Source organism: Ilyonectria robusta (assembly GCF_021365365.1).
Source record: "Ilyonectria robusta strain PMI_751 chromosome Unknown BGZ61scaffold_79, whole genome shotgun sequence".
NCBI lineage: Eukaryota > Fungi > Ascomycota > Sordariomycetes > Hypocreales > Nectriaceae > Ilyonectria > Ilyonectria robusta.
In genome coordinates, this window is record NW_025764513.1 from 1 (window position 1) to 20,591 (window position 20,591).

At 49.2% G+C, this 20,591-nt stretch overlaps 8 protein-coding genes across 8 annotated transcripts; 3 read left to right on the forward strand and 5 right to left on the reverse strand.

Annotated features, from left to right (window-relative positions):
* Positions 1-2,653: 2,653 nt before the first annotated feature.
* Positions 2,654-3,715, reverse strand: BGZ61DRAFT_304304 (uncharacterized protein; the record flags this gene model as incomplete). Its single annotated transcript, XM_046238718.1, has 2 exons — positions 2,654-3,001; positions 3,269-3,715. Coding segments are annotated over 2 exons (795 nt in total), but the record flags the coding sequence as incomplete, so codon positions are not given.
* A 1,400-nt stretch (positions 3,716-5,115) lies between these two features.
* BGZ61DRAFT_487534 (uncharacterized protein) lies at positions 5,116-5,775 on the forward strand (the record flags this gene model as incomplete). The annotated part of the gene is made up of 1 exon (XM_046249983.1): positions 5,116-5,775. One exon carries the CDS (start codon positions 5,116-5,118, stop codon positions 5,773-5,775), a length of 660 nt encoding a protein of 219 aa, XP_046093739.1.
* Positions 5,776-6,861: 1,086 nt separating this feature from the next.
* BGZ61DRAFT_487535 (uncharacterized protein) lies at positions 6,862-7,473 on the forward strand (the record flags this gene model as incomplete). The annotated part of the gene is made up of 1 exon (XM_046249984.1): positions 6,862-7,473. The coding sequence occupies one exon, from the start codon at positions 6,862-6,864 to the stop codon at positions 7,471-7,473; it is 612 nt and encodes a 203-aa protein (XP_046093740.1).
* A 5,130-nt stretch (positions 7,474-12,603) lies between these two features.
* BGZ61DRAFT_511154 (uncharacterized protein) lies at positions 12,604-13,616 on the reverse strand (the record flags this gene model as incomplete). Its single annotated transcript, XM_046252106.1, has 1 exon — positions 12,604-13,616. Exon 1 carries the CDS (start codon positions 13,609-13,611, stop codon positions 12,604-12,606), a length of 1,008 nt encoding a protein of 335 aa, XP_046093741.1. The 5' UTR covers positions 13,612-13,616.
* A 1,399-nt stretch (positions 13,617-15,015) lies between these two features.
* BGZ61DRAFT_468677 (uncharacterized protein) lies at positions 15,016-15,412 on the reverse strand. The gene has a single exon (XM_046247891.1). The coding sequence runs from the start codon at positions 15,364-15,366 to the stop codon at positions 15,148-15,150; it is 219 nt and encodes a 72-aa protein (XP_046093742.1). The 5' UTR covers positions 15,367-15,412; the 3' UTR covers positions 15,016-15,147.
* Positions 15,413-15,691: 279 nt separating this feature from the next.
* BGZ61DRAFT_217675 (uncharacterized protein) lies at positions 15,692-16,179 on the reverse strand (the record flags this gene model as incomplete). Its single annotated transcript, XM_046238062.1, has 1 exon — positions 15,692-16,179. A coding segment is annotated over one exon (327 nt), but the record flags the coding sequence as incomplete, so codon positions are not given.
* Positions 16,180-16,421: 242 nt separating this feature from the next.
* On the reverse strand, positions 16,422-18,088 carry BGZ61DRAFT_435745 (uncharacterized protein). The gene is made up of 2 exons (XM_046243998.1): positions 17,991-18,088; positions 16,422-17,911 (listed from the first exon to the last, which is right to left on the reverse strand). The coding sequence occupies exons 1-2, from the start codon at positions 18,018-18,020 to the stop codon at positions 16,880-16,882; spliced, it is 1,062 nt and encodes a 353-aa protein (XP_046093744.1). The 5' UTR covers positions 18,021-18,088; the 3' UTR covers positions 16,422-16,879.
* An 873-nt stretch (positions 18,089-18,961) lies between these two features.
* On the forward strand, positions 18,962-19,447 carry BGZ61DRAFT_468679 (uncharacterized protein). Its single transcript, XM_046247892.1, has one exon. The coding sequence runs from the start codon at positions 19,129-19,131 to the stop codon at positions 19,309-19,311; it is 183 nt and encodes a 60-aa protein (XP_046093745.1). The 5' UTR covers positions 18,962-19,128; the 3' UTR covers positions 19,312-19,447.
* The last annotated feature ends 1,144 nt before the right edge of the window (positions 19,448-20,591 follow it).

Genomic DNA, 20,591 nt, shown 5'->3' on the forward strand with positions numbered 1-20,591 from the left:
GCCAAGGCATCGGAGGCGGTGAACGTCTGGATCCCAATCAACGCCCTCTTCTTCCTTGAGATATGTGCTCATCGCCCGGCAGAGGGTATCATTGGTACTCGAATTGTCTCCCACAACACTTCCAATGCGTCGAACAATACCAAAGTCCCGCAAGATGGGAAGAAGTGTAATGAACTGTTCCTCTCCCGAATGGTTCGCCACCGGCCGAAGTGCAAGGAGAGCTTTCCGTCGTGTTTCTTGTGCATGGTCGACAAAGTGGGAGCAAACTCCTAGAAGAAGGAGCCGATTGGGGGATGTCCAAATGTCAAGCGAGAGGTGAACTTTGGATTTTGCTGACTGGAGCTTCATTCGCACTACATCCTTGGCCCACTGGAAATGATTGTCAATGATTCGTGGAATCGTCGAGTGAGCGGAAGGGAGATGGTCCTTCGCGACCGGGTTCAAGGTAGAAATGAAGAGGTGAAATTCACGAGATTCGACAATTCTATAAGGAAGGTTTCGTGAGACGATCAACCAAGCTAATGCTTTGCTGATCTTGTCTTGGTCGAGGTAGCGTTTGAAGACCTCCGACTCAATCTCCGATGTGCGGCCCAAGTCCCGTGCTTGCTGGTAGAGTTGCTCAAACCCCTCAAAGATGGATGATTGAAGTGGGGTCAAATCTTCCACTACCCGAATGTCGTGCTTACCCTCAAGATGTTTGCGAAAGTTGGTGGTAACTGAAGTGCTATACGGGTTCTTCTGGGGACAATGACGGCAATAGAGTAGGCGATTCCGACCCTTAAACTCTTCCTCGCCTTCTGCAGCCATACGAGCATGTTTCCAAGTTGCAACGGCGGCTTTGCCTCGTGTATTGCGAGACCTAGGCGTCGAAGAGTCCGACAAAATGGATTCAGAATCGAAGAAGGATAACACACTTTCAGAATCCATAGCTCGTCATGGACTCGTCCGGTGGGTGAAGTGAGTTGGTGAGGAAAGTAATTTACGTTTGTGTGGGTCGAGTGGGGTTCAAGGCCCTCAGGCCCCTGGACTATGGCCCTGTCGGGGCCCCGGTCAGTGGCGTCGTTCGGCCAATTATTGAATGAGTATTGAAATACTATGGATCCATGTCCATACCCTGTCCATGCAATAGTATGGAAAGGGTATTTCCATACTTGGGTATGGAAAACCACCCTGCGGCCTACCAGCGGATCGCTCGGATGCTGCAGGAACCAAGACAACTCGTTCAAGGCCGACAACCGGGTTCCCCAGGAGATGACCGTGGCAGAGGCCAGACCGGAGGAACTGAGCGACAAGACGGTTCAGGAGGCGTTGCGCTGGTTTGATGAGGATTCTACAGAGTCAAGGTGACAGCGTTAGGTGACGTGATGAGAGGGGATGAGGAGCTGGACAAAAGTGGTAAATTTTTGGGCCAATGAGAGGGGTTCTTTTAAGTTTGCGGGGTGAAGTTGGCTTTGTCGCGTCCTGTCGTTCCTCATGCAAGGCAAACATCTGACCAGTCCGCGTTGACTGGAGACAGATCTGATAAATGAGAGTAGAGCTTTTATAGAAGCTGAACCGACCAATGAGAGGGGCTCTTTTAAGGGCAGTCGGGGCCGGGGCATAGACCTTTCGTTCCTCACTCACAGGGGAAGGCGCACGTCCGCCGGGGGGAAGTTGGACGTTGGAAGCTGGGCGTGGTGGGCAAGTTGGCGGCTCCCTTGCGCTGAGTAGCCTTTCGGTACAAAGCTTGTGGGTTGCTGCACGTGTTGAGAAGAGGGCGCGGTTTTAAGTGGTCGGCTCTGGATGGGTGGATAAAGAGACTTGGCCAATAGGGCGTGTATGTGTGTTACCTTTATTTTGTGTAGCCAATAAGACGCATGCAGCAGGCTTTGAGAAGCAGGCACCATTTTGAGTGGTATGATTTGAAGAGCTTAATGCGGAACTAAGAGACCTAGCCAATAGGGTGAGGGTGAATAATTGAGACAAGGATCAGGGGACTGAGACTAGCAGAGGTCAATCAGTTGCAATACCAAAGAGGGAAAATTGTCAATTTGAGTATAAGAAACTGCCATGCCAAGATGTCCTGGTGTTGAGACCATTAGACTTTTATCACTCGCACTGGTGTTGAAACCGCACGCTTATTTCCCCCACATATCAATCTGTAAGTTTTCCGAACCCAATACAACAGCCCAAAATACCACACACTATCACTATACTAGGCTACTTAAAGTCTCTTTGTCGGATGCCTCTTGTTTCTGCCACCTGGTTCGGTAGTTGATGACCTTATATTAGGACGAACGGAGGATCGGAGTGTGGCAGATATGTTAGGTGATCGAGAGTCCTCGTTTTCCTTCGCTTCACCTTCTTCATGGTTATCATTTTCATCAGAGTCTACGGACGTTAAAGGGGAGACCGGCGACCCTGCAATGATTGGAGATGTTGCGGTAGTTACAGTAGACCCCTTGAGTCTCTTGGGGGCGGGGTTGTTCGAACTTGACTGAGACGATGGCGATGCGGAGATTGCGGGCCGTTTGTTCTGAGATGGAGTAACGGGTTGTTGGGATGGACCTCCCTGCGGCGATTGTGATGATTGTGACCGTGACTGTTGCTCCTGTGAAGATTTCTTTGAGGGAGACTTGAACATAGACCTCGCTGCTGCGAATCCGCCAGCTTGGGATGCGCCAGGTTCGGTTTTAGAGGGGGGGACTGTGTTAGCGGCAGGTGCAGGTGGCGTGCTCTTGTCCGGAAACGTCCAAGAGTCGGGAACGACAATGAAAACATAGTCCTTCTCATCAACTGTAGGGGCGGCTACCATAAGACTATGGTCAAGCAGGCCAACAATCTTGCCGACGCAGTTGAAGGGAACACCTGGAACAAACTGTGTATCTTTCCTATCTGCCATCTTCTTGCAGAGGAGAGAGAATGGCAAAGCGCGAATAGGAAAGAGAATAAAAACTTGAAAGGGGTGGAAGCCTTTGAAAGGGCTCTTTGATGGCTGACCCGGCGTGATGAAGGTACAGCACTGGATAAATGCACAGCATCTCAGCTGCGCATCATCCAACAGCGGGACAGAGTCCTTGATCAAGTGGGTTTGACCTGTCCCGAGAACCTGCCCGGTCAAAGAAACAACCGGTTGGATAAGTGGAAAGCACTCACCATTGCAAAGAGTTCGTGGGTCAATGCTGATAGTTACATTAGTGGCAAGCGCGATAGTCGAACTCGAGCTAAGGGAAATTGATAAGTCTGCTTACGCTTGGTATCCAAAGTCGCGTATGAGAACAAGTGGAACCTTGTACACTTCGCCGTCACCATCTTCATCGCCGAAAACATCAGGCTCCCGTAGCGCCCACTCCAGTGCGTAGGGGTGTACTTTTCCAGTGAAATGGAACCACTGATTCTGCCACTCCGATTCAACAATCTGCTGGTTATAGACAGAGAGGTTGAGACTAAAGTAAATCGGGAGTGGATCAGGGGATCGACACCCTTCAGGACGCAGCACAGAATATTCAGGCAGTGTCATATAGGGAGGGGGTGGAAGAAAAACCCTGCCAAGAGCTTCAACATTAAGGCTCTTTATGAGTTGTTCATCTGATGTAGGAAACCGCGTTGGGGTATCCAGCTGACCAAAAAAGGACATGGTCATATCACTACCAAGGTTTTTCTGAGAGTCATAAGGCATGCGCGGAGGGGGATGACCGCTAAGAGTAGAATTTGAGGTAGAAGTTGATGAAGACATAATATATAGAACAAGCAAAGGTTTCGATAAAAAATGGGAGAGCGGTTAAGATTACGACTCTGCGAGAGAGAGAGAGAGAGAGCAATAGTAAGATAAGCCTGCAAGATTGGTATATAAATGTAGGGAACAAAGAAGAAACACATCTGACATTTATAATCGATTAAATTATATAGTATATACAATGCGAAGATTGATACCACTTGGTAAAGATACTGTATTTCATTGTGCAGAGAGGATGTGGCATCGCCGATCTCCATCCAACATTTTCAGCCAAGAGCTACTATCCCTGCCGATGTGGATACTCGCACAATTGAATTGATCAATTAAGATAGATGGTGAACAGATCTGCTTTTTCCATGAGTACAAAGGATTGGCCAAAACGTCAGCACATGTCGCCGATCGCATTCAAGCATCTTGAGGTAAGAACCTTGATCCCTGCCAAGTGGATACTTGCACAGCGGGATTGATCAATCAACGTAGCTGTTGAACAGAATTGCTTCTTCCACGATTACAAAGATTGAGTAAGATATTAATGCATGAAAAAAAGAAAAAAAAACAAGTATGAGAGCTGAGTAGCATTTGATAGGTAGATGAAATAACGTGGTGTGTATTATATCAATCACATAAGTGTCCATCGATGTTACCATTACAACGAAAGAGGGTGAAGGGATATTTTGATCTATTGGTATATCAATACTGCAGCGACCATATAAATAAGAGGGTGGAGGAGTATGATGCTCTACTGGTATACCGGTGTAATGATGCTCCGAGTAGATGATGGGATGAATAATCAAGCCCGAAATTAATTATCACGAAAGTAAGAGGGTGGAGGAATATGATGCTCTATTGGTATACTGGTGTGATGATGCTCCGAGTAGATGATGGGATGAATAATCAAGTCTGATATTGGGATGAAATTGGAAGAGTAAAGAAGACCATGGTGGGATAGACGTATCATTTATTGGTAGGTGGGTCAAGACAATGACGATAGACGACATTATCATATAGTTTTTGATAGGTATAATAGAGATAAAGATGACGTGGGAGTATCGGGATAGAATCGGATCAAGAGCAGAGTAGGACCGGTTGGTGTGGGAGAATCGAAATCTGCCCCAGCATGTACCGATCACAAAACAGCATTTGAATGGCATCAACCTTTATCGTTCATATTTATAATACTATTTGGCTTAATACACATGATTACACGCCTAAGAATATTCGTACATACACTATCTTGTAATGGATTCGTCATCATTTGCTCGACTTGAAAGGTTGCGTGGTCGAACGCCTGGCAGCACACTGAGCAGTTTCGGGCTGAAGACGTACGATGATATTTTGGTGGGGGAAAGTCGAATACAAACGCAACACCAAGAGAATCATATTCTACTGTCCAACTAAGCATGTCCGATCGTGTTCCGGATGTCCAGCCTGTGGGCCTGGCATTAAGGAAGTCACACTCTACTGTCCAACCGACTACACCTGGTGATATTCCAGAAACCGTACCTATAGACCCGGCACTAGACGGATCACCATCAACTGGCCAATCAAGCAAACCAGGCAATCACCAACAATACCGATCAAGTGTAAATCAAATCGATAATGCCAATGCGCAAACACAGGCGGCAGGAAACTGGATGAGCCGGCCACCACCAGGGAGCACGACGCCGACACAGGTGCCTCCAAGAAAAAGAGGCAGACCGCGAGGTTCTCGTGCACCAAGGCGGAGAGATGTTCGAGAAGGAAATCGGGTGCAGGAACATCAGCCAAGTGCATACCAAGCCGACACCATCAATACTCAAATACAGGGACCTGAAAGCTGGATGAGTCGACCGTCGCCAAGGAGTACGACACCAATACAGGCGCCTCCAAGATCAAGAGGCAAACCGCGAATTCTCGTGCATCAAGACGGAAAGATGCCCGGGAAAGAAACTGGCGGCAAAGGAGACAAACCCAACAGCAAAGACCACTGGTTGCCGTTGGGACCCCCCCAGCCAGTTCCCAGTTGCCATCTAATGCTCCACGACGTCAGAAAAGGAGGTCGCAACAAGCACAGCAACTAAAACCTGTACCAGCGCAACCGCTGATAGCACCAAACCCCACACAGGCTGCAGAAATAACAACGCGAGCCATATCACCCGCACAATGCACTGGGCGTGCAGCAATGTATGAGCATTCTAAGCTTTTCAGATGTGGATCAACATGGCCAACAAGAACTTGGCGCCAAGCGTAAGGCTGACCAACACGGACAAGAACAAAACAAAAGACAAAATCGAAGACGGGTTGAGAATAGCAACCTTGAAGAGCAAACCCAGGCATTCAGAGAGCTATTAAGCATCTGGAAGATGAATTTACAGAGAAGGAGAGAATATCCTACACAAAGGATTGGCGTAAGCCGGTCCCCCGTGAGAGGAATATATCCACAGTCATGGACTTTTATCAAGCATTTCACAACATCGACACCCTACCCATACACACATGCATGATATGCTATCGAAAATCAGCACCATGGAGATAAAAGAGCTTAGCTGGGAAGAGTGGACAAATAGGGCAGCGATGAATAGCTGCCGCACGTATTCATGTCCAGATTGCTTCCCTGTTGGCAAGGCTATACGGAGCTGCGAAAACTGTGCCATGAAGATCCGCGAATGCAATATGGCGCGGGGCGGGAACTTGCATCAAGCACTTGGTTGCGAGCACATGTACCCGGATGCTCTCAGAGATTTGACTTTGGTTGAGGAGAAGCTGATTGCACTCAACACCCATTTCGGCTTCGTTGCAAGAATCAAAGTCACAAAAAGCACCAAACAGAGTACGGCATATGCACGTCATGTAAAGGGTCATATAACTGTGTTTCCAAACAGTGTTCAAGACTTGGTTACCACAGTACTACCACATCCGCTTCTACAATCTTTGGAGGACATCCATATATCCTGGCATGGGCCGCAGAGACCAGCCCCCAGCGATCTATCCAAGTTGCTCTCAGTCCGGCGAGGAGTTGTGGAACGGGCGTTGCTTTGGCTAAAAGAATTTAACCCCCACTATCGGCATATCCAAATCGACAAAGCGGAGTTGGATAGTTGGGGAGAGCCGGCGCACGGGGTTCCGAGCCGGATCTATGACAGGATAGAGAGAGATGAACCATCGGCATGGGAAGAAACGCGAACAGCGCACATTGTGCCCCCGAAGAACGTGGAATGGATGACACGGAGCCCCAGTCACTCGAACAGATTGTGGACGGGCTAGGCAGAGCGTATGATGAGAATGATGTAAGTTACGACGAGGATCAGCAGCTCCATGACGAGCGCAGTCGGGAGGAGCTCGAGTATGAGGGCATGGGAAGCTTTCTTGATGAGATCCTTGCATCTGGTATGTTTCCACTGGATACAGCACCGCGAGCAACCGATGCCGATAAACTGCAATTTGCCATTGATACAATCAGAGGTGGACACACAAATGCGCAAGAACAGCCGCCCAATCAGCCGACTGGGAGCGCGCAGGATTCGCACCTTCAGCCATACATTCACATTTCAAGAGGCAATGAGTTTGCAGATATCAATGACTCTGGTATCTTGCAAAAGCATTTCCAACACTATTCCCCTTCGGCTTCGGTGGGCCACGGTGTAAGAAAGAGATGGAATCGGACCTGTGGAAGAACAGTCTCCAGCTCACAGGGCATATCCGTGATAGAGACAGTATTGGAGAGGGTGGAGAGGATGCGATTTCGCCAACACGTAATCTCGGACTTCACGCATGGATGAAGAAAGTGCTGCAACGACATGGTGGTCGCTTTGCCAATCATCCGGCCTTTTCATTTCTACTATTCAACATAGAGGTTCGGTCTAGGAATAGAGGAGTAAGTATGGTGAGCGTGCGACGGAACGATTTTCCTGAGGTTGAGAGGATCATTCAGTCGTTAACACCAGAGAGGCTGGCGGAAGTACAAAAGGAGTTAGAAGCTGGCGGGAGCACCCGAGATGAAGATATCAAAAAACTCCTGCGATATATCTCATACTTTGGCTACAAACAGGCCATGTCGCAGGAGTCGCGGCTAGCCATGCGCAGAAAGATTAAAGCGCTCATCATCAGATACGGTATACCGGCGATTTGGTTTACGCTGAACCCTAATGACATTACGAACCCGGTAAAACTACGTCTGGCGGCATACCGAAAGGAGGACAAGGCTGCCGCGGAAGCAACCCTGCTTCGGGCCCTTCAGGATAGGTATGAGAGAGTGAAGCTGGCGATAACTGACCCCATAAGCTCTGCCATCTTCTTCCACCGCGAAGTAGAGATGTTCTTTGAGCATTACGTCAAGGTTGGGGAGGAATCTGTGTTTGGTCAGATTGGACAGTATTTCGCCGCTGTCGAGACCAACGAACGCGGTGCTCTTCATGTCCATGGTTTGCTATGGCTCGAGGGGAACTTGGAGCTCGGAAACTTCATCGGTGCTCATGGAAACGGGGAGGATGATGAGAGTGCGGCGATGGAACGGGAAGGAATCCTGAAATATGTCGATTCTGTCTTTACCGAGGTATGTGCATCCATATATCCACGTAACCAAAGCCAACGTAGGTCGGAAGCTAAACTATTATCTAGGATCTGGACGAATCTGCTGCCTTTAGCGAGGAGAGCGAGACTAGGGTAGTTTACGACAACATATCCCACCTGATGACCGATGCAGGGCGCTTCTCTGAACAGTTTGACGATGAAGCCCACTTTTGCGCGGGCAGGGTCCAGATGCACGTCCATACCGCAACTTGTGTCAAATACTCTCACAACAAGGAGGGGACAAAAAGCCCACATGTCGATTCCATGCGCCTTGGAAGCTCTTTACAAAAAGCGAATTTGGCGCGGATGGTATACTTCGGCTCCAACGCTCACATCCCATGATCAACCGATGGAACAAGCCAATGGCGGTTGGGTTGCGGCACAATCACGACATCTCCTTCATCGGAACCCAAAGCAAGACAATGGCGCTGATATACTACTTGACAAACTACGCCACAAAAATCCAAGATCCGATCTGGAAGAGAGTGGCCATAGCAGCAGAGCTCTTTCCGAGTATCAGCACAACCAGCGCCGTCGGGCTAGGTGCAACAACTGCAAACTACGAAGCCAAGGCAAATATAAACCGCCAGTATCTGATGAGAATCGCAAACCGAATATTCACTGAGCGGCCATTATCGCAGGTGGAGGTGATTGCGCACTTCCTGGATTACCCAAGTGAGTTCTCGAGTACTAAACAATGGTCATATGTGAATATGACAACGATATACTGGGCAATACTCCGACGCTGGCAATATCTCCAGAAATGCAGTAGCACTTTAGGCGACGACGATGATCGACCTATCGAGAACATAGGTGGCAATGGCAACGGCAACGGCGCGGAAGCCAGCGCTGAGAGGGTCTTGGTGGGAAGCGATGGCAAGAAGCTACCGTACATTGAAGCTTACCACCACCGTGGAGAGGTGCTGCAGACATTATGCTTCTATGACTACGTGTCGCTTGTTACATTACAAAAGAGGATAGATTCATCTCCCAAGGAGTTGGTGAAGATAGAATTTGAAAGGAACTGGAAGCCGGGAAGGGACTGGGTGCAAGTTCTAAGACCCCCGGGGAAGTATGCGGTGCCGTGCATTAACGGCTTTCTCGATATGGACTTTGATATTGATTCAAACACAGACAAATACCGCAGGTAAGCACAAGCCATGTAACAGTACAGATAAACAAAGAGCATGTACTGATATTAGTACTAGAGCTGCAGTACAGCACCTTGCACTCTTCGTACCATGGGAGAAGTTTATTACAGCAGCGTCTGGTGACATCAACGAAATCTGGGAGCACTGGAGACGGCGACTCCCCAAAAGACTCCAGACTATCGCAGGCAACATCCAGCTCTTGAAGCGATCAGCGGAAGATGCGCGGCGAGATGCAAAGCAGTGGGCGGCTGCGGGGGACGACGCCGTTTTGGATGACATCGACGCTATGGGGTATGATCTCCAAGATCCTACAGGCCCAGTAAAAGCATATCGCCCAGACCAGGTTGGCCAGCTTGGCCGATTGATTGAGACAGTACGAGGTGCTGCGGCCCCTAACCAGGTGACCGCTGGTTCGGAGCATCTTTTGCAGATGCTAGATCAGCTCCGCGAAGCCCAAGCAGATATCCCCGACTTTGCGGATGATGTCGAGACTGTCGCTTCCGCAGAGAACCCAGCGCAGTACCAGCCAACCATGGTAGCCAAGAGCGAGCTCCCAACGCAACGTCAGCTTAGAGGAATTAAGAGCAAGCAGGATCAAGCTGACAAGGAAATTGTGAAAAGAATCCGAGGCTCTGATGGAGTTCAGATCACGCAGAACACAGCTGCCGGCGCAGAAGCATCACTGGACCATACCTTCGCGGGTGCGGGAGAAGATATGATAGAAATGTCAGAAACAGAGACCCGGAACACTCAGAGACCCAGTGCCAGGGTCGCCTTTGGACCGTCGACAACATTCCTCCAAGCCGGTCGGGAGATTGCAAGGAGGTTCACCTTGAACGAGCGGCAGGAAATCGCCTTCCTTTTAGTGTGTCGCCATCTCGACACCATCCCGGACGAAGATGACAGCGATGATTTCGGTAGCAGTAATGTCGAGAACAATGATAACGCACAACTATGCGAGTTCCTGGGTGGGGAGGGCGGCACCGGGAAGTCCAGGGTCATCGAGGCGTTGGCGGAATTGTTCGCTAGCAAAGACATATCGCACAGGCTGCTTATGACGGCGACATCCGGGGCCGCAGCAGCGCGGATCAACGGCGTGACTATTCACTCCGCCTGTGGGATGCAACCGAACGCATCCGGCAGCAATGCGACGATGGCAGCACGGTAACCTACGTGGACGGTGATGCTCGAAGAAGATGGAGAGAAAAGTGGCTGCTCATCATTGACGAGGTGAGCATGCTGGGCCTCCAGACGCTCTCCGACATCAACAAGCGACTTTGCGCCTCCCGGGGATCGAATCAAGATTTTGGCGGGATCCCAGTGGTGCTACTATCAGGAGATTTCCACCAGTTCCGCCCAGTGCAAAAAAGTCGCTGTTGACGCCATGGTCCGCCCTCAGGATTGCGGATGAAATGAGGGCGCACGCACTCTGGGCTCGATTTACCACCGTCATTATGCTCACCGAACAGGTGCGCGCAGCGGGGGACCCGGAGCTGCAGCGGCTGCTGACTCGGATCCGGCAGGGGCAGCAAGACGAGTCCGACATGGAGCTTCTTAATAGCCGGTGCTTTCAGGAAGGCCGGGCCATACCATGGGGCAAGGGCATCACAGTAGTTACACCCCTTAACAGCAATAGATGGAGCTTGAATATGGATGCGGTCTTGGCCTTCTAGAGGCACTACCAGAAGCCAGTCCGGATATTTCTGCCCCAGTACCGTTGGGGTAAACCCAATATATTGCCGGTAACGGAGGAAGAAGCTACGCTTATAGCCAGCGTCGGAGATGATAGCAAGATCTGTGTGCCGGCCACGTTCATATTCGTGCCTGGCATGCCGGTGGTAGTGACGAAGAATATAAACCCAGGCCTCAAGCTCGTAAACGGGGCCAAGTATAAAGTACTGGAAGTTATACCAGACGCCAAGAGATTCCTAGGGTATCAACTCGCCCCGAACATTATCCTCCACTTTGGACCACCTGCCGGCATTATCCTATTATCCGAGTCAACCAAGAAGTTCAAATTTGATGACATGCCACCCGGTACGATCCTGCTTACTCCAACAAGTGCCCAAATACCTATTAAGAAGAAGAAGAGGGCTAAGAGGAGGCCTTGGCAGAGGCACGAAGTGAGCCGCCGAGGACTTCCCTGTACTGCAGCGTTCGTATACACCGATTACAAAATCCAAGGCGAAACCCTCGTCGAGATTGCGCTGGAGCTGCGAGGAACCGGAATAAAGCTGAATACGACAACTGGACAACTCGAGCCAGGAAAGTGCGATCCGTACAGCCTGTATGTGCAGCTATTGCGGTGCACATCGCTTGATGGTATTATGTTGCTCTTAAAGGCACGGGTGCAGGACATAGTCGGGAATAAAATACCACAGGAAATGTTTGATGGCGAGGCTAGGCTGGAATAGTTGTGCGAGAGGATAGTAAATGAGGCCCGATTATTATTGTTGTTATATCTATCTGCATAAGAGTAGTGTTAATGTAATTTAGATAATAGGTTTCTTATATATAAATAGAAGTAGGTAGAAGGATAGAAAACCAATATATATATAATCAGAGCATAAGAGAGAATCTTATAAAATATAAGGATAAGAGCAATAATGCTATCATAAACCGAGTTCCTTACCTTAGTATGCTCAGGCCATTTCCAAGAGGAGTTTAGCGTTATTGGGATTTGGTGATGTTATTTGTGGGACTCCTCGAGTAAATGGCCTGAGTGTGCTGTGTTAATGATTTTGGGCCTGAGTCAAGATGGACACAACGCGTACCTTACAATACGATAGACATGTAAACTCTGACCGACTGAAGCGTTATATAATGCTCAATAGTACTTCACTGATTTTTTTACTATGTTTCCTCTTCGCTTCGTGGGCTATTTAGCGGAAGAGTGGCAGGATTGGCATGTGCTGAGGTCAGAGTTCCCACGCCACCTTTCGTACCGAAAGGCAAATCCCAGAGCTTAAGAAGACCTTTCGTACCAAAAGGCATTGCTAAAAGCGCGGCACCCGTATCAAAGTGGTGCAGCACCCCTATCAATTGCCTTTCTTGAATCCGAAACTTCACTTTTGAGTAAAGACATATTTTGTACACTAATAATTAGACCACTCTAATAGAAAGATTCTAGTATAATGTTTCTAAACCTAGCATACAAAAGTTGCTTAGATGCAATAGAAGAATTAAATTCTATACCGCGACAGCAACCACCTTCCCACCTTCTACATAAGTTCCATTGACTGGAGCAGCCTGACCTCCTGCTGTTGTGACATAGAGGATGCCGCGATCTTTCAGTGTACGTCCAAAGGCAGCCGAAGTTGCTCCAGGGATGACAGTTGAATTCAGTCCTCCTATAACCAACTCCTTCCTCCCATCCAAGTAAACTCTTTCCAACGAGTTTTGTCCATTCTCCGTAACATATGCAACACCCTTTTCAGAGATAGCAAAATCGTCCCCGGGAACTCCAGTACTAATAATTTCGTACTGGCCAATTGCCTTCCCTGTGGATAAATCAATCTTCACTCGACAGAACAACCCTCTGAGAGCATTGACGTAGTAGAGATAGTCCCCTAGGATCCGGATTCCATTGATGCCCAGAATGAGAGGTGCCCCTTCGAGCGGTTTCATCGTCTCATCCTCCAGCACAATCTCATATTTCGTAGTCCTTATATCCATGCGCCAAACAACACCACTGGCTGAATCCGAGATCATGACGCTTTCATTCCGGCGATTCAACGTCGTCATGCCATTCAAAAAACTTGCTTCCGGAATTCGTTCGATCTCTGAGATTTTCTCGCATTTCCCCCCTCGATTGAAGTCTATCCCCCATATGGAGTATGACTTTGGGTCCGACATTCTTCGACTAACCGAGAAGTTTCCGGCAATGACGATGAAGACGTCAGGCGCCATCTCTGTTATCCCTAACAAACTCAGGGCGTTTGCTTGCTCGAAATCCTCGACTAGTTTAGCGTTGCCGTGGAGAGAATTGATCTGGTACAATTCCGGCCGGTCGATTAAGGTCACAAGCAGATCTCCATTGCGTCGAACCGCTATGTTCTCGACCCAGGTTCCGTTGGAAAATTGAAACACCGTACGGACTTGATTTTGGGAAGGGAGTTTTGTAACTGTTTTTGCCGAAACCAGTGCCTGACAGAGACATAGAACGAGAATAATGAGGGGGTTTTTGGTGGATGACATGTTGTATTGGTCTCAAGGAATTCAATGATGACTTGATGAAATATTATTAACCTACCCACGTGCTTTTATACTACCAATTTTAGAATAACCAGTAAAAGCAATTTGTCAGCGCTATAGAAATGACATAATTCGGCCGACACCATTACAAAGCCATACCACGAAATCCACATATGGATCCATAATTTGGATCCATATCCATTCCACTGTCTGGTAAGCCTTAGACTTCTTAAAAGGGGCCCGATTCATATTCTAACAGCTGACTTGTACAGGTACAAGCTGGGATCTGATTCACGTGTACGAATTTCTTCTCGAAACCCTTGAATCCACGAAAAGAGCAGTCGCCAATTTTCCAGACGGCCATCACCTCGCTGTTAACATCAACCTGGGTTGGCTCAAATTGAACAAATACTGAGAGCATTTGAACGATAGTCCCCTGATCTATGGCGCCGCAGTTCTCCATCCTGCTTACCGGTGGGCACTGTTCGACGATTTGTGGGGAGACGACGAGGAAAGACAGCTGTGGATTACCAAGGCGAAGGAGATGGTCCAGGATCTCTGGGAGAGGGAGTATAGAGACCTTGAGGTTGATGATCCAGAGATTGAATTGCCCGCCAATAAGCGGCTGGAGACCTTCAGAAACAAGTTCACAGCGTGCGCACAAAGAAGCGAGGACTGACGGCTTGAGGGATTTCTGTTAGCGAGTCGCCCATTCAATCCTCGGCGCAATCCCCTAGGTCCTCAGTTAGCGGTCTGGATCTTGATGAATACGAGCAGTGGCAGTGTGATATCGAGGATTCTGACGCTTCTGTCACAGATCCCTACGAATGCTGGCACATAAGGCGGCTCAAATACCCCCGGTTGTCTAGGATGGCCCTTGGATCTGCTTACTCTGCCACCAATGTCAGCCGAGTGTGAGAGGCTTTTCTCGACCACTGCCCTCATGGTTACCAAGAGCTGCAATAGGCTAGATGCCAGTACAATTGGGCTTTGTCAGACATTACGGAGTTGGTTGCGTGCCGGTGTGATCGGGTCGCTAGATAGGATTCCAATGGACCAGTAACAAAACATTGACGTCACCAAGGCACGGACACAAATTCCACAATATGGATCCATTGCTATAATGGATCCATTTCCACTTATTGCACATCGAAGTTATTAGTCAACATCCATATCCACGCCATATTCACAAATGTGTCGTGGAGTGTCGTGGATTTGAACCCTGACTATTGTTACATCGTTAACTGTGAGCCACAGAGTGTCTCGGGTTTGATAGGGTCGGTTCTGGTCTGCTAGGAATCTAGGGTCTCGCCGGACATATGTTATGACTCTAGGTCGAGTGCCATTACTATCCCATGTTTCAACCGGCGTGAATGTGTCATACGCCGGGTGAGTTTTTATGAGATACCGGGAGTTTGTGAGAGTTGTCCAAGGTTCCTGTAGAAGGATAATGTCGCATTGCTCGGCACAATCGTGGACAGTTTTGCCGCAGCGTTGGCAGGGAGGTTGTCTGTTACAGACGCGGAAAGAGTGGTAGTCCTAGCATGTTTCGCCCTGCCTGGGGCGGTCGGTTTTGTTGACGAGTTTGGCCGTGCGGCTGCCGAAAAGGGACCAATAGTTCTTGGTCGGCTTCAGGAAGCATACAAGCAAGGTCTTGGTTAATGGGCTGTCTGAGATGCGTTGCGAAGGGCGTATGGTAACAGGCTTTAGCCCCGTCTGGATTTCTATTTCATCGTTGACAACAGTTTCACTGTCCATCTCATTACCATGGAAATCGGTCAGTTTACGGGGGAAGTCTGGAACTGCATAGGTAAACCATTTCTTGTTGGTGTCTACAGTGGTAGCCTCAAAGTCTCCGCCCACTCGGCCTGCTTCTCTATGAGGAGGTCGCGGGTCTCGAGGTCGGTGGTTTGGACGGCCCATCCGGACTTGACTCGGAATACCTGTCGGATCTTGTCCGAGACGGCGCCGAATTTCTCACGGATGTGGGTCCGGATTGCATAGCTATTTTGGGTTCTGGCCGGAGCTCCGGCTTCTAGGCGGATGAAGACATGGAGGTCCTCTCGGGGAGGGGCCGTGGTCGCTGATTGCCCCTGGTGATGCGGGGCGGTTTGTTGTTGTTGACGCTGGTGGGTGAAGTGGTTATGTGCAGCCGGAGCCGGAGGCGAGGCAGCGATGCGGCTGTAGGTAGACGTGGGGGCAGATCCAGCACTGGAGAGCTTCCGATTCCAAGAGTCTAGGAAGCTATTGGCAAACTGTTGAGTGAATTGTCGTTCCAGTACAGTGGTGAATTGGCTGGCAGCTTCTTCGAACTTGGTACAGAAGGCCTGGAATACTATCAACTTGGTATTGTACTCCAGAGGTTGAGGGCACGAGGCCCAAATTGTTAAGGCGGTGGGACTGCGCTGGTGGCCCCGGGCAGCTAAAACTGCAGAGGTTGTCGAGGCGGCAGGGTCGCGGAAGATTACGTCGATCGGACCTGTAACGGTCGGGCTCCTGAAGGAGAAGGGAGGTTAGGATTATAGCTTTGAGCAGGAGGATTAAAGCTTGTAGGAGCTGTAGGTTAGTAAGCTTAAGAGATCTGAAAGATTAGGGCTAAGGGGGGTCTAAAGGCTTAAAAGAGTGTTGGAATGAGACCTCGTGTGGCGGCATAACATGCCTGATCCGGACAGCCTGATGCGGAACGCCGGATGCGGAACGCCGGATCTAGTTAACAACGCCGGATCCGTCTCCCTTTGACACCCTGATCTAGATCCCTTTGAGTATAAAATAGGGACCCTATGACCCTCAATCAATGGAGGAACAACCTTCTCAATTTACATCACTTGATCAATCACTTCTGCTATTGCATACAGCAAAATTGCGTATCCAACAAAGAGCTAAAGATTAAAGGCTTGAGATATCAGGAAGTTAAGGCTAGTAATAGCTAGTAGCTCTAGAAGCTGGATTTTAAGAACTTAAGAAATAGTTATTAAAAGAAAAGTTAAAGGCTTTAAAAAAGCTATAGAAATTTATAATAGCTAACTTAATAGTTATAGTAAAAAATATAGCAGTAGTAAAGCTAAAACTATATAGTCCAGAGAAGTAAGAGATATATAATATACTCTAAACTATTAGTTTAGACTGCAGTCTAGACTAATAGTTCAGTTTAAAGGTAATAGACAGACTGATAGTCTAGTCTCGGAGCCCTGGCCAGACTGCCAGTCTAGTCTGACCAAATCAGACGGACTAAATAAACAGTCTGAGGTGTTCAGACGGACTGAGCAGACTATTAGGAGCGCTCAGCGAAGGCACTCGTTTTCAACCATGTCTCCACAGACGTGATATCCGGGTGAACCTTCTTAACTTCCTCTATGTCAATGTTGTAGCCTTCGTCTCGCAACCAATTTATCATGCTTCCCAGTTCCGCAACGCCAGCCATTAGAGCCTTTCCGAGGAAACCAAATATCGTGCCAGCTCGGCGCCCGGTAACCCTCTCGAACGTCTGACTCAGTTGGGAAAAGGTCAGCTCGTCGCCTGCGATGCCGACAGCCTTGTTGGCCCAGGCAGTAGGGTCGTGGAAAGCCTTCGCTGCAAAGACGCCAATATCCTTAGTGACCACCCACTGCAGTGGCTTCTCCTTCAATGTGTTGCGTACTGCCGTCATGAAGACCTTGCTCTGGAAGCCTGGAGCGATGCTGTCGATGAAGTTGACGGGCCGTAGGATCGTCCAGCCCATGGAGCTCTTGCCGTTAGCGGTGGAATCGCGAAGGTGAATCTCGATGTCATGTTTGGTCTTGAAGTGCGGGACGAAGGTGGGGTTGTTCCATGACTTGTCGTTTCCACCGCGGTCGACACTGCTGTAGACGAAGTGCTGGATGCCGGCCTTGATAGCTTCGTCGACCATTTCCTTGCCTTGTTTCAACTCGCCAGCTAATGGGGCCCGTGAATCAATCGACGCCTGCATGGAGTAGACTCCCCATAGCGGGACGGATCCGGCGGCTTTCCTGGCAGCTTCGAAGAGAGTAGGGATTGAGTCGAGGTTCCCCTCGACGAGTCTGATGGAAGAAGACTTTGCACAGAGGGTCTTGGCTCGGGGGGATTGAGCATCACGGGTGACGGCAAGTAGCAGGAAATCGGAAGGCTGACTTGCGACGAGGGCGTCGAGGACGCTGCCGCCCTGTTTCCCTGTGGCGCCGGTGATGAGAATAGCGCGGGACATGGTCGCGAGGAATGGTGATGGGTGGTGAGTAGGATGGATTGTGGTTGAGAAGGTGGATAGTGGTGCTGGAGAGTGACGGAATGTGACCTGACGTGAGCATCGCTGCAAATATATCTGGTCAGACCGCACCTCTGGAATGGCATGAATTTAAGAAATGCTAGAGTGGGGCGAGACCAGGTACCTCGATTTGGATAATGAGATCATTCCTCATGCTTCCATGACCGTGTTGTTGCTTGATGTTCGAAGTCACCGGGGATCCGGCTTAAGCAAGCTTAGCTCATTTTCATCCAACACCGCGATGTCGTGAGGGACCCCTGTCACGACGTGTATTTGGGTTGCTGGGCGTGTACATGGCGTGTTACTGGTAGACTACGTTAGCTATGTCCTTCTAGCTGGTTTCAGTATAAGGATGTACAGGGACTCAGAGCGGGGATCATGTGCAACTCAGAATATACACACACCCAATCAGATGCCTCACAGAATCAGAGCTCGTGACAACTCCCTGCACTGGTTAGTAGCACGCACAGACTGGTATCGTTTGCTGACAAATTCGGCAGGCTCTGCCTGCGGCTATGCCCGAAGGCTACACAATCACGAAAGTGGTGTAAAGTATCGGCCAGCCCTCGAAGCTTGTCCCCACATATACAGCCCGTAGTGCATTTAGCGGAAGAGGTAGCTGGGCCAGACGTGCTTCTCTGGGTAAATAGAGTCGGGGTTCCGATTGTTCCGATTCTACATATCTATTTCCCTCGTCATTTAACCGAAATGGTTCAGAAGATCCTGGTCCGCCGCTGGACTTCAAGGCGTGCCAGATAAGTCGGGTGCTTACGAAGCGTGACTTTAAAACCCGCTGAATGTAATATAAGGCCTGTGGATCACTGACCGTATTGATACGGCGAGCTACGCTGGGCGGCGCCCGCTGGTGGGGCTTGTAGAAGCTGCGGCTCAGGTATTTATGGATATAGTTTAGAAGATCCTGGTCTGCCGCTAGACTTTAAGATGAGCTACAGTGGGGCTGCGAAAGTTACGACACACCCCAAGTCAACCCGGTGCCACAGTACCTCCACCAAATGAAGGCCTCAGGTTTATTTAATTCTAGCAAAATCAAATAAATATCAAATAAATATTTATATATATACCAATCGATCATATCTATCCTGAATCTTTACAATCTTTACAATCTTTACAATCTTTACAATCTTTACAATCTTTACAATCTTTACAATCTTTACAATCTTTACAATCTTTACAATCTTCGGCGGTGCTGCTGTAGGGGTTTGAAGGGCCCAGCGTAGCGCGACGCGACGCGAAACAGCGCAATGGACGCGACCTCGGATAGCATCGTTGTGTCCCCCGAGGACCTCGGCCCTCGAGACTCCAGCATGCGCAAATCAGACCGACCGCGAAGACTGACAGCGAAAGGGTTGGAGAATCTATCTGGTAACGTTGGGATAGTGATACAAGCCCTAATCTGCGAAACACGCAAAGAAACAATAAAATAAATAGCGAAGGCACAGGAGGAAACAGTAAAGGAAATCACGAGCTCGCACGAGAGAATTATTGAGACCCTATGGAATGCGTGGAAAAAGGAGCAGCAGGCGCTGAAGAAATTAATTGAGGGCCAGGAGAAAGCAATCGGGCAACTACAGCAAGACATTCAAGGCATTCAGTCGCAAGCCGCATAAGAACAAAAGCTGATATAGGAATAGATCGAGGAGCTTAAATGAATGTAGCAGTACACCTCACGCAATATTAAACCTCTTTAAGTGCAGGCCGCTAACGAAATCAAATGCATCCATAAAAAATTAGATACTATAGCACAGAGCGCTGTAGCCGGCTCCACTCAGACGAAGCCTAGGCAATCGTTTGCAGATATAGCTCGTATGTCACCAGCGGAGGGGCAGAGTGGCGCTGTTAGATTCCCTGAGCTGGTATCTTTACCTATATCGCCACCTTCGTCTCCTGGAAAGGATCTTTTCTGAACGATAGACCTATCCAGAGCGGGTCACAATGACAGTAACAAGGCGCAGATCGGAGAGGTTCGGCAGGCAATCGAGGCCGTTGTAAGAGCAAGAGTAAAAGACGAGAAATGGAGGTGCGCGGCGGTGATCAGTGGTGCTAGGAACACCAACGTCATCAAGGTAATCTGCAGAGACGAGGCGGAACTGCATATGGTTCGAGAAGCGGCGCTAGGAGCAAATATACCAGGAGCAAAGATCTTGAGAGAGCAGCTATATTCGGTCAAGATTAATAGGCTAACCGTTCGGTCGTCCTGGACTCGTACGACAACCCTCTTCCCGGGGTCGCCGAGGCACTCGGCTAAGAGAACGAAGTGACAATTACTAGGATGAACTGGCTCAGCGACAAGGGGAACGGCAAAGCATACAGGTCGATGGTGATCTACGTTACGAAGGAAAGTGACGCAAGGCGACTCTTGGAAGGTAAGTACTTTCACCTCGCTGGAGAATCGGCGAGGACCAGCGTTGTCGAACCCAAGACCGGTGTAGTGCAATAATACAACTGCTAGGGCCTAAGCCACAAGACATTCGTCTGTAAAGAGGCGCAGAGATATAGCAGATGTGCAGAGTGAGGACACTACCATGGACAATGCGAGACAACAGAGCCAATATACATATCGTGCGGAGGACAGCACGAATCATTCCGTCAGGCATGTCGATTGCGACAAATGCGAGGAAATAAGCACTAGGCTACAAGTATACCAACTGAACGTACGGAAGAACGACAAGGTGCATCTGAGCATAATGAACGACAAAGACCTTGG

What these genes read in the sequence shown, in the direction of transcription:
- BGZ61DRAFT_468679 (XM_046247892.1), top strand. Translation starts at nt 19,129, where the DNA reads ATGGACGCGACCTCGGATAGCATCGTTGTGTCCCCCGAGGACCTCGGC.
- BGZ61DRAFT_435745 (XM_046243998.1), bottom strand. Translation starts at nt 18,020, where the DNA reads ATGAGGAATGATCTCATTATCCAAATCGAG. An exon ending in ATCTCATTATCCAAATCGAG is followed by an intron (nt 17,912 to 17,990) that starts GTACCTGGTCTC and finishes ATATATTTGCAG; the next exon opens with CGATGCTCACGTCAGGTCAC.
- BGZ61DRAFT_468677 (XM_046247891.1), bottom strand. Translation starts at nt 15,366, where the DNA reads ATGGACAGTGAAACTGTTGTCAACGATGAAATAGAAATCCAGACGGGG.